The following is a 17042-nucleotide window of genomic DNA, read 5'->3' on the forward strand; positions in this document are numbered from 1 at the left end:
CCTTAGGCCACACTCTCACTCATTACACAAATACACATCACCTGATATGCTTATATCCAATAAGCATTCAACTTTATACAGCTTGGAGTTGGAAAATATGCATAAAATGATACTATGTTCAAAACACTCACTTGCCTAATAATTGTGCATGCAGAATATATTGTGTACATTTTTGAATTTATTCAACTGAGTACAGAAGAAGATCAGACAGCAGCTGTTAAGGGGTATAAGAGAGGATGACATGCAACAACCGGGGACGTTGCAAGTACGAAAAATGAGATAATGCAGTCACAGTGGTGTAACTGTAAAAAAAATAGAGGAAATTGTAAATTGGATTTCTAGAATCTCATGGACTCAATGGGTTTTTGGGTCTGTACATTATAAAACTACACAAAACGCTGGCCGAACAACATATTCTACTGTTTCTATTATCGCAACTCCCATTTCAACACGCATTGATTTAAAGAAAAACTGTATTAACATAAATGTGAGTGTTTGTGCTTTAGTTACTGCAGCAGGGCAGATAATGTCAGATTTAGTGTTCGGGTTTTATTTGAAAAACAAACCATAGGTTGAGTACAGTAATTGAAAGAAACCTCTCGTATTTACCAATGAGGTTTATAAAAGCTAATGTAAATGTGTTGTTGTGTGACACCCTCTGTAGAAACACTGTCGCCCCCGATAGCTGGTTGCTTTATGTTTAGATAAATTGAACTGACAGTTGTTTTATTTTACTTTCAATGGATTGACTGAGCAGTTGATACAAAGGCTGGCAGCAAGTGACAGCTCAGGGTTTTCATGCTGTAAATTGATCGTTTAAACTGACATTGTTTGTAAACATTAATGCAAAACAGTCAACACACCCAAAAAGCCAGGATCAAGTCAGGCTCTTTCATTTATTCTTGGCCTTTTTTCTCCATGATTATGTTTTGTGCAGTTAGGTACAAAACTAAACAATCGCTCATGTGACTTCACTTACTAAGCTGGTATGTATTGGTTAAGTTCTGTTTGCACTTCTAAAAGATGCTGAAATGTTCACACCCCATAGTTTGGCTTACATTTCAATGAACACTTAATTAAAATGTTAAAAAAGATTTCTGTTTTAATCTAAAAGCCACATCTGACTGCACTGTGTCTATGATTATGTCTTTGTATAGTGCCATTATTATATGATTAATGATGATAATGAAATACAAGCACGATAATCTTATTTAGAGGAATTCTTTTCAAGTACTACATAACTTAAGATGGCCGACAAGCTCACGGCCGAGAGACAGACCTGTTGCCTCTCCTCTCTATTTCTGGAAGGTCTTGAAAGCCAAACTGCCCCTCTTCAGGGGTAATTTGAGACCCTCACAACAGTTATTCAGGACATCCCAGACAAAGGGCAAAAAATAAAAACCTCTTCTACCTCTGCGCTGCTGAACTTGCACAACATCAGTTTCTCTGCTTCATACTCCTCCTCCTCTCTCTCTAACTTCAGTTTGACTTCCATCCATCCATGCTCTAACACTACTGTAGGTAACATAAACACACTGAGTCTCTCTTTAGACCACCGTAGCGGGAGCAGCGATGAATAAATGTGTGTGTGTGTAATACTACTGGGACAACTCTTTGGAGGCCCAGCACAAAGTGTGTATTGATAGTATTTTTTACTTGGACTGCAGGGCATTTTGCTCTCAGGTAAAACAAAATCACATTTTCTCACTATTAAAATGAAAAAGGTCAGCGGCAGATTGAACCATGCTGAACATGAACTAGACCTTTCGGTTGAGCCAAAGGTGTTCCACCTCTATCTCGTAGAGGGTTGATTGGATGGAAAAATCTATTTAAACTGTGCTTTCAAGTGGTTCAACAATGTCAGATTGACTTTCTCCAAAATGTTTCACTGAACATTTAAAGATTTTTTAGAAATGATTCATCAACTTCTCAGATGAGGTGACACTTAATGCTTTCAATAGTTACTGGATTTTATGGCCTTTCTGCTGCTTTGAAAACCCTGAATAACGTTTTTTTAATCAGCTTCTTACTATGAGCTGACAAAGACAAACTTTGCCTAAGTTTAAGTTTGCCAAAGTTAGATATGTTTTGTTCATTTGATGAGAAATATTCTTTTATTATTTGTTTATTTATTGTTGTGTCAGTGCTCTTCTGACTTGTTTAAAGTAGGGACCAAAGGAGGAAATTAAGAAAAAAAACAGAGAACCTCTCTCAGCCTTGAACGAACATTCAAGGAAAGGAGAGGAACAACAAGAGAGGAAAACACCAAAACAATCTCAAACCTCTGACCTAAACCCTAGTAAATGTAGACGGACTAAGGAGTATAGAAGGGAGAAAGGTTAAGGATAAAAACACAATACACATATCGACAAGACCTAACAATAATAGTAATAATAAACATATCTAAGACATAACAATAATAGTAATAATGATAATAGTAAAACAACATGCACAAAAGATTAAATGTAAGAGAACACAATTTTTTGCCATAACAGAAAGGAGCAAGGTTAAGAAAGGAGGAAGGAACCAAGCGAGGCAGGAAGGAAGGGAGACAGTAACCTAGTGAGGGATGAAAAGGGAAGGAAGGAACTAAGGAAGGAAGGGACCAAAGGAGGAATGAAGGAACCAAGGTAGGGATGGACCAATGGAGGAAGAAGGGAATAAAGGGAGAAGGAACCAAATGAGGGATGGAAAAAGGAAGGAAGGAAGGAAGGAAGGGAAAGGAAGGTAGGCCCTATTGAGGAAAGAGTTAAGAAGGGAGGAAGGAACCAGTGGAGGAAGGAGAAAAGGATGAAAAAATAGGACCTGAAGAAGCAAAAGAAAAGGAAGAATAAAAGGAAAGGAGACACATTTGAAAAACACATAAAATGTATACTCTTCCACGCCAGGTTTAAGTTGTGTCTCCATCTTTGTTAGACTGGTTCAGAACCAGAGAAGAGAGACAGCTTTTGTTTTCTCCTGTTTAACCCGGTTTAAAGTGTCTCTGGCGCCCCTAGTGTCTCCTCGGAGCACATGCACACACCAGAGAGTGAAATCATGTAGTTTGGTGATCACAGATCCGCTCCCATCTCGCAGAGTCACATAACTGAAATTTTACAACAAGCATTTCCTGCAAAGGCTGCCCCCATCCCGTTCACCCGGCTTTAGCACGGAATCGCACGGTTTCGTTGCCAGCCCCGGCCCTCCTCCAGCCGGTGTTTGATTGGATTAGAGTCGCTAGCCTTTGCCCTCTAACCCTGCTGATGCTTGCTGGCTGCTTCCTGCTCCCTCCACTCCCCCTGACCGACTGACGAAGCCTGCCGAAGCCGCACGGCGAAGCGCCCTGCACGGACACAGCCGACCAGGACGGGCCGCTACAGCCAGCCAGACTAGAGCCGAGCCGAGCCAGGAAACACACAGGCAGGCGAACGAAAAGACGAGGCAGCCATGCGGAGGAAATCGAGGATATTGTTATGCTTTGCCGTGCTGTGGGTGCTGGGGATAGCCTACTACTTCTACTCGGGGACAGCGATGAGTCGAAAGGTAGGATTCCCGTTCCTCGACTGCTTTTTCTGGCTACACACACACACACACCGTCCACACGGTCTCGGTGTCCGTGTGGATGTTTTCTAGTTCCAGGACAAAGCGAAGATGGAGCGGTGTGATTTGGCGCTGCTACGGCTCTTTTCTCGTGTTTGCGGCTGCACCGATGCTGTGCGGAATGTGATAAAGGCCCTGCTTGTATCAGGGGGGCAGGCAGTGATTTGGTGGAGATGAGCGTGGACACGGGTAGCAGGGCTGGCCGCGTCGGAGTGCACGGACCTCCCGCTGTGCCGGTGATTGCCTTCCCGTGGCAGCGGGAGCGGAGCACGTTCGTACTGGGCAGCCTGGTAGCCACTTTAACGTGGCGCGGCGCCGGTTAATGCGGGAGCAGGATAAAGGTGAACGCATATAGTGGTTGTTATTAATATTAGGCTGCTGGCCTGGTTCACAGGGCCGGGTGGGGGGGGTTCGCCTATAGAGCACGTCAGCACAAGCTGCTGCTGCTCCGAGAAATGAGCAGAGATCAGGAAGTGTGCAGATTAACGCCGGTTAAATCACTGATACAACATGCTGTCGGGATGTGACTTTTTTTAAAAGGCGGCTTTAAACATGGGTTTATGTTTCTACTGTGTGGAACAACCTAGATGTGTACTAGATGGTGATGGTGTACAGATTCTCTGTCTGCTGATGTCCCTGCTGTGTGAAAACATTTCAACATACATACACACTTAGTTAGGTGCATCATCTATAGTCAGTACAACACCCCTGCAACAAATCATCTTACACTGTTCATTCTGTTGAAACTGTTTTAGAGATTCAACTTTATGTTTCTGATACTTTTCCTACCCCATTTATCATTTCCAAAATTTGAGAATAATCTGCTTTACCTTTTATGAAATGGTGGTAAAAATATCTTTTGGGTGCTAGTTAGACGAAACGACATATCAAGGCGCCATGCTGGACATTGTGATGGACATTTTCACTATTTTCTGAAGTTTTATTGACCAAACTATCCATCAAGAAATGACCTGGCAGAGTAATCAATAATGAAAGTCATTGTTAGTTGCAGGCCTATTGGTAACACCCCTCAGTATAACTCAGTTCAACAGCAGCTCAGACTACATCCTCCAAAATGACCATACATTTGAATTAACACCTGCAGGACTGTGGCGTTAGACTGCATTAGTTTTTAACTAGATTTACCTAATAAAACTGGCAGCTGTGTGGAAGTAATTTCTTTACGCTGAAACAACATTTACCAGTTTACTCTTACATCTGTGGTTACTCATGTTTCGTGTGTGTGTGTGTCCTGTAGTTGGTTTTCAGCAACTTCCTAAACTGGTAGGTCTGAATGGGCACACTACAGGACGTCAGTAGGACGTAGTAGCTGGTAAGACTGACTTTGTGTATGTGGAGGTATGGATTTCTTTCATGATATACCAGGCCTGTACATGCAGTAGTATGTAATGCGTGAAATGTATGTTAAATAACCTCAAGGTGTTGACATGTAGAAGAAGACATTTTACCATTGTGTGAGTGAGAGAGAGAGAGAGAGAGAGAGAGAGAAAACAGTCATTTGATGTGATGGGTGAACATCCAGTTTGTGTTAACTGTCTGTGCTATTGTAGGCCAGTGTATCCTGCTGTGTGTATGAAGTGCTCAGTGTGGGTGGTTTTTGTGCACAGTGTACTTGCCTCTATTACCCCTCTGGATTTGGTTGGGTGTGTGTGTGAATGTCCTGTGTGTATTCCACCTGTCTCTTGTCTTGTCCTATCTGTCTCTCTGTGTTTACTTTGCTCCAGTCAACCAGAGCAGCCTTTTACTTTTCCATTAGGCTGATAGGGGTGTGTGTGTGTGTGTGTGTGGGGGGAGGTGTGTATTTGTGGTTGTTAAGGGTGTCAAAGTGACACTCCACGATAAGCAACTTTCACTGGAGTTGGATTGCAGGCAGCATTAATATGGATGATTGGCTGCGTCCGTCTGGTGTCTTTACACAGTGCGAGATTTCATCTGTTTAAACAAAGGTGGTGCTGCACTGGTAAAGTATTGTTTTCTAGCACAGCTTCCTCTGCTTTCAAAGAGTCAAGGCATATAATAAATTCTTACTGCTGTCTTGAAAGAAACTTTGCAGCGTACACAAAGGCTTTACAGAAAAGGACCAAGTTTTCTGGACAAAGGACCCATGAAACAACAACTTTTTTTAAAACACTTGCTTGGTAGTAATGTGTCCCTTAAACATAGAGTTAATGGAAATTTTGGAATATGTAGCTAGTTGTGTTGGTGCTCTTTAGAGCTGCAGCTAACGATTCATGTGCAGAATTATCTTTTTCCAATTCATTGTTTGTCCAATCCATCTTATTTATATAGCACATTTTTAAAAACAGCGGTTTACAAAGTGCTGCACAAGGCATAAAACGCATATAAAAAGATATAGAACACATAAAAACATAGACGTAACACAAACAAATGGTTCAGAAACAATCAAAGGGCAACAGCAGAAGACCACACAGCTCTCACGCCGGGTTAAAAGCCACTGAATAAAAGTGAGTTTTCAGACGGGATTTAAAAGATTAGAGAGTGGGGGCCATTTTGACCTGTGGAGGTCGTTCAGTTTAGGGGCTGCTGCTGGAAAAAGTGTGATTGCCCCTGGTTTCAGGAGCAAACAGCCGGGGCTGATCAGTGATTGGAGGTACATTAAACAATTAGGTGATTTATAATATTTGGGCATTCATTTTCTGTCCATCAACTAATCACTTAATCGTTTCGGTACTAGTGCTCTTGCCATCAACTCCTACTAATGTCCTTAGTGGTTCCCTACTGTTCCTTTTCATATATTTTTTTTTTCTTCTCTTGGCAACAAATAGGTGAATTGGAGAGGTTGTGAAATTAATTATGTAAGAATGTTGGAAGGTTTCCAAATGTAGACAAGTGCTCCTCCTTGGGAGTTAAGTGTGATTCACAAGTTTGTACATTCATTCATTAGTCAGACTTGAGATAATGGCAGATGTTTAGTGGTGCAGGGCAAATCAGAAAATCTCCAAGCAACTTATTCCAAGTGACAAAAACAGAGATTATATATATGCAGCAGCAGCAGCAGCACATGTTTCAGCCAGGACTCCATCAGCCCCTTGTTCACAGACAGCGCCTGCATCCAACATTACATGTTGTTGTGCCATCGCTGCTTGCAAGCACTGTGGTGAATTCAGAGGCCAGCAGCTCTGTGCCTGCCAGCCTGAGCAGGACTTGCACTGTCACGGTAGCTAACTCAAATGCCCATTTATGAGTAACCTGAAGGACGGTGTTGCTGCCAGAGGAGTTCGTTCAGCTGGCTTCTTTAGTTCCGTCATACACCCATGACACTGTGGCTCTTAAGATAAAATCACTCACCAAACAGCAGTTCTACTGTTATCAGTTCAAAACTGTCCGATTTGGGAAAGTGCCCCTCTTGTCTGTATGCAATTGATACTTTTTACACAGTATAAGTGCCTGGAAGCAGTCTGTTCTGTGCAAAAATGAACGTCGCCATTTCTGACATCTTCTGATTCCTTGCAAGTTTCTTTTGGACTGGCAAAAAAAGAGACTAAAATGTCACCATGTGCCCAGAGGTCATGAGCAAACCTTTTGTACAAAATGTTCCTCATATCTTTTGAGCTGCGTCACATATAAGTTTGTCTTTTTTTTTTGTGTACACAGTGATACGGAGTGTTCTTGAGCATTTCTGTGGTTTACTGGCCTGAATGACACTGACGTACAAAGCGATTACAGGAGATGAGACTGAGATTTTGGTGGTTCTAAAACTGAGGAAGTTTATACAGAACTATGGAGAATATAAAAATATATTATCATGCCATTAATATTATCTGCCCCTTGGCAGTTATGAGAAAACTGTTCCTGCAGTGTGTGTAGTTGATTGATTGGAAGTGAAAGTTTTCTTCCTTCTCCCATATGACAGGAAATTTTGGGAGACACCCAGCAGTGAGACTCTGTACAAACCTGTATCTCTAAGTGCATTCTCGTACACGGGAGGATAATGTTGCAAACACGAGCCAGCTGGCTCACCAGGATGCACCATTAAAGTCTTCCTTGTTGGACAGACCTCTGAGGGTTTTCCGTGCCAACTCTTGACAAACCAACATCCGACTGTTGTCCACTTTCCTGCTAATCAGCGGCGTGAGAGGGGAGCTAAATGGTAAATAGAGGAGGGTGGCACCGATCCACAGGAAAAACCAACACAGATTTTATTAAGAAAGTTATCAGCTGCTCGAGTGAAGATGCAGACAGGCGGTAATTGGATTCTTATCAAAGTGGTAAACAGTGTTGTGCGGCATGTACTCAAAACGTAACATTCAGATCAACTCGTGTCACATGTCTCTCTCATTAACATGCAAATCAACACAGATATAATGTAACAACATCCTTAAATTACTAGGAACTGTGTTCACTTTGACGAAGAATAGCGGCACTGGGAACAATGACTGTGCAAGAGCAAATCATAGACACATGTGATAAACAGTCATGCCAAACTGACTCATGCACACATTGTCCTCTTTTAATATAGAGTGCAGCTCTCACCCGAAGGTGGATGACAGCGCTGAGTTGCAAGTATTTCTCAGTGTGTTGTGATCAGCCAGAGGTTTGGATTAGTTTCTTGTTGGTGGCAGAGGATTCAGAAATGAGTTCAGTGCTTTTTCTTCCAGCAAACTGTGGACAGGAGCACACGTGAAGCGGCTCAGCAGGGACTCTGAGAGCTTTTAACGCTGGCTGATCCAGCAAAAGCTACGGCCCCGGCTATCTGCAGCTCTGGGCTTTCAGCTTGTGCCTGTCCGTGCATGCCTCAAACTTCAGCTCTATCAATACATCTGCCTTTCATCGTATACAGTGTGACTTCACTACCTCAGAGCATTTTGCCGTTTCAAGGCAGAAAATGTTTTGAAAATGGAGCTATTGCACATCACACACTCAGTGAGGGTAAAGGCGATTGCTTTGCATTGGTGTTGATTAGAATCTGTTAGTTATTAGTGGATAACGTGCAGAAGGAGGTGGATGCCGGCCACTGCTTCTCAACATAGGAGCCCGTGCTGTCTCCTAGAGTAAGACACAACATCACTGTCATCTCTTTCTTTTATATATGCATGTGTATGTTCACACACACTCTGATTACATGTGTTTGAGTTCCTGCTGTTGTGTAACTACAGTACAATGACCTGTGGCCTCAAAACCACACACCCAGCAGCTCAATATGTTTATAATGGCAGAATACAGTGTAATTTCAGCCAGCAAGCAGATCCATTATTGCAAACTAACTAAATGCAGTTCCATAGCGCAAACACTGAATCGATAAAAGGCTTAAATTAAGCTGGGGATCTCTGGGTGCTGAATCCTTGTAGATAATACAGTTTTTGTTTGATGTATTGACTGTGTGTGTGTGTTTCTTTTAAGTAATGATCACCTCTGACAGATGCTTGACTGATTCAGAGTGTAAATAGAGATAGCAAAGAAGGAGCTGTGTCACTGTTGTAGTTAAATAAAAACACTGCTTTGAACCAAAAAAATTGCATCACAGTCACATTAGAGTTACACATATTGCTCAAGGGACTATTGATAGTTACATACAGTAACTGTTACTGTGACTGTTTGGCCCCTCCAGATTTTCCCAGTTGATGTACCGTTCCCTAAACCAGTCCCCTGAACAGAGATTGTCCAATCATAGCTTAGGCACGCATGGCAGCAGACCTGTCAAGGTTTGGATCCCCACATATGTTGATGCTTTGTGCATTGGGCTGCAATACTCTGCATTTAAAGAGCTTGGAGGGTCATGTCATTTTTTTGTTAGCCTTTCCAATACCACAAACACGAGCAAAAGTGTAAGGAATCTATTAAACAATCTGCTCTTTGTGAGATACATTTGTTAGCATGTGTAGCTAACTACCTACAGTGGTGACCTAGAATTATTTTCCAGGCCAAGGAGCGTTTATATTACATTATTTTGTGGTTATTGTAAAGAGAGCCGTGTTCACAGTAGCACATCCACTGTCAGTGTAGTTGTCCACTTTGTTAAAGCTATATCGGAGTGTAGGCTAATGTTAGCTGCCTGTCCTGCTCTTTATTGGATTTAGTGAGGTTTACAATCCAGCAACCCCAGCCAAACGTGATATGCGAGAGAGTAATAGTCCTCATCCTAAAATCCTTTTTTTCTTAACATATGAGTTGCTTCTCCAAGCATCTAAGCTAAGCAGCCACTTCCAAACAGGGTTATGTTAGAACGAAACATGATCTTACTGATAAAACTAGGACTAGTGGCTGTACTTTGCAATACACGAACAATGCTGCTCTTTTATTTCCATGTCCTCTACATGGATCATCAGCTGGCGAGGACATTTTGCCAGAGACATGCAGCTTTAGCCTCAGTCTTTTAGCACAGTATCACATGTGCAGACATCATTGACATTTAAGACCCTTTTTACAGGGTTCTTGTTTTATAAGTCAACTGGAAACATTAAAAAGTCATCTGGAGACGGATGTTTCAACCAACTCATGGAGCTAACATTAGCTTAATTAGCCAGCAAGTACCTGTGTCTGAAATCAATGACACATTGTTTCTAAAATTACTAATAAATTTGAGAAGTAAATCTGTCATCACTGTAAACTGCATTATGTGCCACACAAGAAATCTTTAAAAGGTAAAAATAGTAACTAAAGGCAAGGCAAATCACGTGCTGTAATTGTGGCCCTGCAAAAAGGAGAAAGAAAGAAGGGTTAACGATGGAAAGATGAAGAAAGAATGATGAGATGGGCGAAAAAGGGTGGCAGAACTGAATCCAAAACAGGAGAATGGTGGGTTGTGTCGGGTTTGGCAGCTTTTATTTCCACCAGTCAGAAGGAGTTAGTCCTGACCTGCCATCCCTGAAACCCAATGACTGACTGGCTGTGGTGAACAGACAGACAGCTATGTAGATACCAGGAGGGTAAAGACTGAGACACCGCCAAGATAGAAGACAAATACTGTAGTTAATAGCACCCTAAAGGTAGGCGTTTTAAAAGAGTAGTATAAATAAAACTAATTCTTCTGATAGCAGATAGTTTCACTACATCCTGATCTGTGGCATGAGAACTCCAGTTTTTATTTTCTTTTTCTATCTTTTTTTTGTATCCACCCCTCATTGGTAGGCTCCTTGTGGTTAAACACAACAGCATGTTGCATCTGTGTGTGCGCTCAAAACTGGATTGTTTTCTTCTTGTGATGATTTTCTTCCCTGGCAGACGACGGGCATTCATGGAAGAGTTTGAAAAGGATGAGGATATCCATTGTTCATGGGAGCAGCGCTGAGATGAGAGCTTTTGAAAGATCTGTTTTTTTATTTAGACATCAAGAGAAAACAGAGCAACCCTCTTTTATTCAATTTGTCACTCCTTCACAACATTGACGTCTTCAGAGCACAGTGATGTGAACAGTGAGGTCAGCAGCAATCTGTGTTCCCGTTATCAGACTGAACTATTCAAATAGGTCTGACAGGGAGAACAGGCGGCTGTGATGTTTTGCTTGTGCCCTATTTGTGGGAAGGACGTTCAAATCACTAAATATACCACAGGTATTACACGTCTATTTCACCACAATCGTTGGTGCAATTCCAGTGACTGATACTGGACTGTGTAATGCGTTAATGGAGATGATGTTCTCTGTTTTGTGTGTGATTCAAGTTATGAAAAGGATGTGTATAGTTTTTGAGTATAAATGATCAGAAGATGAGAAATATTTCTCTTTAAATGCCAAGTTATGCTCTTTCTATTTTGATTTAGCTGTACTTGCAGACCACCTGAAATGTCATTTTTTAGGATTCACAGTTTGAACATTATTTTGATATTGAACCAGCTGAAGGACAAATTGCTGCCCTTACCATTATAAGAGATGACTCAGAGAAGCTGTGTGAGTTGGCTCTACTTTTGCCACCTTTGACTGGCTATTCAACAGTGATACTTGTGTGTGCCATGATCTGAAAATGCTTTTATCGGTTTATCTTTGACATAAAATTCCAAGCAGATGTTCTGTATCAGCCAATATATCAGGTCTGTAGAGAAATTAGTTCAACCTGTTTTTTGAAGGATGCAACATTTCTGTCTGGATCTTTCATCTGCCCTACTCTCAGCAGTTTATTGCTGCTGACGATAACTCACAGCAGATGAGGTACATGCAAACAGGCACCCTGGACGCCCACCTCAGCCTACTTCTGAAACATTTGGTGTGTGTGTGTGTGTGTGTGTGTGTGTGTGTGTGTGTGTGTGGATCTGTCACATTTGGGTCACAGAATCCCGATGCTGACATTTTGCACCTACCTCGAATGAGGTGCAGCTCTTTGTTTACTCTTTCTTTTCTGAACTGAAATTTGAGGCAACATCTACAAAAATCACAATAATCAGTAGAAATTATGCTTGTGTATGTAACAGCGCTGCTGACTTTGATTCAGTCTAAGAAATAATATTCTCCAATTTATTTGATGTTGTTTTGTGAGAGATTTTAGGTAGTCTTTCATCACAACATGATTCATCAACACTGAAGTATTTTCCCAATGATAGTATCTCCCTTATGAATGAATCAGTAACCATTGTAGAGAGAAGGGTCACTCCATTGGATGTGTAATATGTAGAACGGTTTAACAGCAAAGCACAGCAAAGGCCTTTCTGTGTTGAAACTCAGCAGCCTAACTAACTGATTTTTAAAATGGAAGAAATGTCCAAATGTCTGGCCATCTGCCAAATTGGTGGGTAGATAGATTTTTTTAACACTGGTCTGGTGGGATGTGTTAATTTCTCGCCCTGCATCACATCATGGCCATTCAATAATGAACCTGCATTTGTTTTAAGCTACTGTTAAGTACTGTTAAAAACCAGCTATTAGTGATGCACTTTGTCTTTCAGATGTTTCTTCAATTGATTCTCGTGGTTTAATCTGTGCCATTTCCTTTATGCTTTTGTTGTCTTATTTCTGTTTAAGCTTGCCTTGGCAATGCTCAGCGCCCACTGCAACTCAGACTGTTCATTGATATCTGTGATTAAGAGCTACACAAACCTGACAGGAATCCTCTACCCTTTTTCTTCTGTGGAGCCATTAATGATAAATAGGATATGCAGAAATAACCAATTTCTCCACTGACGGTAGCCTTAATAGACCAGAATGCAAAACACAGTTTTCCTCAACTGGAACAGCTGTCACCATCACTGCAGCTGATTTTCTGGAGGAACTCTGCAGGAAAAGAGGGAAAAGGCAGGTTGACCAAATATGTCACAAAATGACAAATTACAGCATTTCATATCAAACAATGGTTCCTGGGGGCGGTGCAGTGGCGCAGTGGCTAGCACTGTCGCCTTACAGCAAGGTTGTGGGTTTAAACCCCGGTTGCCCAGGCCTTTCTGTGTGGAGTTTGCATGTTCTCCCCGTGTCCACGTGGGTTCTCTCCGTGTGCTCTGGCTTCCTCCCACCATCCAAAGACATGCAGGCTAGGTTAATTGGTGTCTCTAAAATTGTCCGTAGGTGTGAATGTGAGTGTGAGTGGTTGTTTGTCTATGTGTGGCCCTGCGATGGACTGGCAACCTGTCCAGGGTGTACCCCGCCTTTCGCAGGGTTTGTCAGCTGGGATTGGCTTCAGCCCTCTGCAACCCTGTACGCAGGATAAGCGGTTGACGATGGATGGATGGACGGATGGACAATGGTTCCTGGAATGTGTATAAAATGTTGACAAAGATTTTATCTATTCAACTTAAGCCCTACATCCACATACAAGACATGGGCCTACTGTATAATGGACTCCTGCTACTGCTAAGGCTACTCGTGACCTCTCCGCCACACTGTCAGACACACTGCTATAGTACTCAAAATTAACACTCTACTACTCATAAAAAGGTCTAAATTCCACAGTAAAGATGTAATGTTATTGGCCAATGCTGGTAAAGAATACTGTTGTAAAGAGTCTTTTACGCCATGTCTAAATGGGTTTCAGGAAGCAGAGGTGCTGACTCGGCTTTAACGGCTTTGTCTAGTTTAAAATAAGGAAAAACTGACATAACTGGTTGTTTGAATGACTTGCTGAATGCCTAACATGAGACTCATCGCTAAAAAGTAAAGTAACCAGTTTATGCTCAAAGTCAACATATGCTGTGTAACAAGAGTCATGACACAGTGGATGAATGAATAATTCGAGAGCCTTGGTGTGTGAGTCTTTGGCCACATGTTCTCCCAGTTTGCTGGCTTTTCCTGTGTGCTCGTCTCTCCTCTCAGGGACACGTCAGCAGATACAGGACTTTTCTGTTTGTGCCTCAGACTGTCCTGTGTTTATATACCAGCTTATTACACAATTTGGTGAGACGGAAACTTTTTTTCCCCACTCGTCAATTTAAGTTGCTGTGTCTGACCTGGATGGCACAAAAAGCAGTAAAAAGGTAGTTTGAATTCAGCATGAATATGAGTCATCTGTCAAGTGGTCAACTCTGAAGGAAAAAGCCTGAAAATCTCATCATTTAGAGGGTAAAAAAAGACAGACAGCACTGCTAGTCTGGTGTTAAAAACAGACTGCTACTGTATGGCATGTTCCACTGGAACAGAAGCCTTGGATGGCGGTTCTGTAAAAATAGAGCCGTGCATTTGTACGTACACAACTTGATTGTAAAGTATGTGTCTGTTTTAACATGAAGCCTCCATTTTAACAACTCACCAGAGGTTTATGTCCAACACCAAACTAGTTCTGCTGCCTTATGCCAGTTGTAATTGTATGAGTTCATGTACAGTGATTTATGGTAGGAAATTCTTTGTTACTCCAAATAAGCTGCTGTACCCACCAGTTCCAATCAGGAATACCAGCGAACAGTTTGTAGCTCAGTGGCAAACACTGAAATAGATTTCACGCTCACTTCTTTTCTGCAGTGGCATTAAAAAATGACTGAGGTGTGTAGGTTCCCTGTAAATAGACGAACTTACTGACCCTTCACTAAACTCTCCCCTCCACAAGAGCAGAAGTTTAAGTAATGGATTTAACAGCGCTCGTCTGCTCTAATGTAAACGACAGTATTTTAGTTCAGACGTCAAAACGATCGTTGCAGAAGACAAATGAGAACCCTGCTTTTGTCTACCTCTGTCTAAGATCCATTGTTTTAAAAAGTTTAACATTTCAAGTGTTAAATCTTCCACAGTTATCATTTGTAAATTGTGGATGTGCGTGTGAGAATCTTGACAGACAGTAACTAGGGGAATGGACCATAATGAATGGTCTATTGTCCTAATATAATCCCTGAGAGTGAGAGTGTGTGTGTGTATTTAGCGATGCTTGTTCCCTTGACTCAGGCTATATTTCAGTGCACGATGATGTTAAACTCTCCCGTTTCTCTCCAACAGGCCATATGGTAATGCACTCACGTCCCTCTGTCTCTCCCACCATCTCTTTTCCTTCAGTGTTTACTTTCTCCCCCAGTTATTTGCTTTCTTTGTGTTTGTCTCGCACAAATAAACTTTTCTGTGTTCTCCTGCATGCTTGCTTTCTGTTTTTTATTTTTTTTATTTAGTTGTTTGTTCTTTTGAAGTAGGCCACAAAATTCATTCGGTCACCCTGGGAGCCAATTATGAAAACACAAACTCGTCGTCATGTAAAGACCCACCAGAAGCAGGCCTCTGACCCACTTTAGGTCCTAACCCACAGCTTTAGAAACTACCTACATAATGGGAGTAGCAGAATACTCCAAGCTCTCAGGCCAGCAGGCCTGATGGCTTTTTCTATGAGCGTTTCTGCCTTAAAAGGTAGGTTTGATTTGTCTGTGCTTTCAGCTCAGTGGGGGTGGGGCAGATGTGATTGTGTCAGACCCCATCAGGCACGCTAAGAATAGCTCAAACACCTTAGCTTGGGTCGGTTTGAAATGAGTTGTTTCACGCCTTCTACATGTTACAATGCTCTGGAGTCTAACGTCATGATGGAGACGACGCCAAGTCAGATGCCTACAAACACAGGTACGGCTCACTGATGCCAAACTTTGGGAAGGAGTTGGAGCACTTGTGCTTAGGATGGTGTACTCCTTGTTTCATTATAACAGTACAGTCTGCTGTCAGCTTTGTTTGCTCCTGACGCAGTCAACTCTCAGCCTCCCGCTCCTCTCTACTGTCTCTCTGGTCCATCTGGTGCCAACATGGCAGCCGCAGAGTGTGTGACGTTCTCACAAGTCAGAGTTCACCGTCCCATCATGCCTTTTGAATGATTGACCCGCCAGTGTGTATAGCTACACCAGCACAAGGATCTGCAGCCATAAAAAGCAAGCAGAGATGGCTGTGTGCATGGCTCATGTCAGCTGACTGATTAAAATGTATGAACACAGCTAAATGAAATTACACTTTCAAAACTATAATGCAGGATTAAGATAGATTGTGGCACCAGAGAATTTGTATTCTATTTGTAGTGATGTCTCTGCTGTGTCTGTTGTGGGAGACTACTGAGCTCGCGCTCTCTCTGTATATACTGTTCTGACGGTTCCTAAAACAGCAGAACTCGAGAAATTAAATCAAACGTAGATATTGCTCTGCAGTTGGAAAACGGTGTTGAAAGAAATAAGCGGCACGTCAGAGATGAAATGTAATGATAAGGACTCGTACGCAGCCTTTTGTAATGGGCCACAACCAAATATTTATTAATCCAACTGTGAACAACACACCCTAAAATTGCACGCGCTATAAATCTGTCAGACCAGTTTGAAAAAATGGCTTCATTAAGGTATGTGGTATGTCACTGTCTGGTTCTTTAAGGTCCATAGGTCATAACTCAGAATGAGACTTGTGCCTTTCAGAGGAGAGAGACGCATGATGAGAGCAGCAATTTGGGCGTGTATCCCATTACAGGAAAAAAATCTCTTGTGTGTGACAGAAAAGTTACAGAACAAGAGATGGAGTGTGTAATTAGCCTTAAAAGTCTTACATCTGCTCTCCTTCTGTAATTCTTTGTTAAAACACACACACACACACACACACAGAAAAACAACCACATACGCACACATCAGAGGGGATATGTTAATAATATGCAGTGGGAGTACCTCTGGGGATTATTTACACTGCAGACAAACAACACTTTTGGGGGGGTGGTTGTGTCCTTCGGGCTGAAAGGGTCTAATGAAGAACCGGTTTAAGTTGCATGGGAATTGTAGGATCCACTGTTTTTTTAGCTTATAAGTCAGCTTTGATTTGATTTTCTTTTTTTTTTTAAGTCTCTTACTAGTCCCCCAGATGTATTGAAGTTGGGGCTGGGTGATATGGCCAAAAATGTTATCACCATAAAAACATTTATCACTCGGTATTGATAATTATCACGATAAATGTCAAATCATTATTTCTTTCAAGTTAAAGGCTAATTTTTGCTCCTGAGTGGAAATTGAAGAAACCAGATGGGTAATTGTGGTTTTAAACTTTTCTTTATGGTCAGAACAAACACTTGATGCCAAACAAGTGGATCACTTCACAAATCTGAGGTAGAACGTTAAAAACAAGTATGATAAAATCT

At 41.8% G+C, this 17042-nt stretch overlaps 1 protein-coding gene across 2 annotated transcripts in view; it reads left to right on the forward strand.

Annotated features, from left to right (window-relative positions):
• Positions 1–3043: 3043 nt before the first annotated feature.
• galnt2 (UDP-N-acetyl-alpha-D-galactosamine:polypeptide N-acetylgalactosaminyltransferase 2) overlaps positions 3044–17042 on the forward strand; it is a 57512-nt gene continuing 43513 nt past the window's right edge. The window contains exon 1 of one of the 2 annotated variants that reach the window (XM_038701031.1): positions 3044–3522. In XM_038701031.1, coding sequence (XP_038556959.1) covers positions 3427–3522 — 96 coding nt within the window. In that variant the 5' untranslated portion in view covers positions 3044–3426. The remainder of the gene's footprint in view (positions 3523–17042) is intronic. The other variant, XM_038701033.1, reaches the window with a different exon arrangement.

This window comes from Micropterus salmoides, unplaced genomic scaffold (assembly GCF_014851395.1).
Source record: "Micropterus salmoides isolate LMB-PRFRI ecotype aquatic unplaced genomic scaffold, ASM1485139v1 Ms_hic_scaffold_6, whole genome shotgun sequence".
Taxonomy (NCBI): domain Eukaryota; kingdom Metazoa; phylum Chordata; class Actinopteri; order Centrarchiformes; family Centrarchidae; genus Micropterus; species Micropterus salmoides.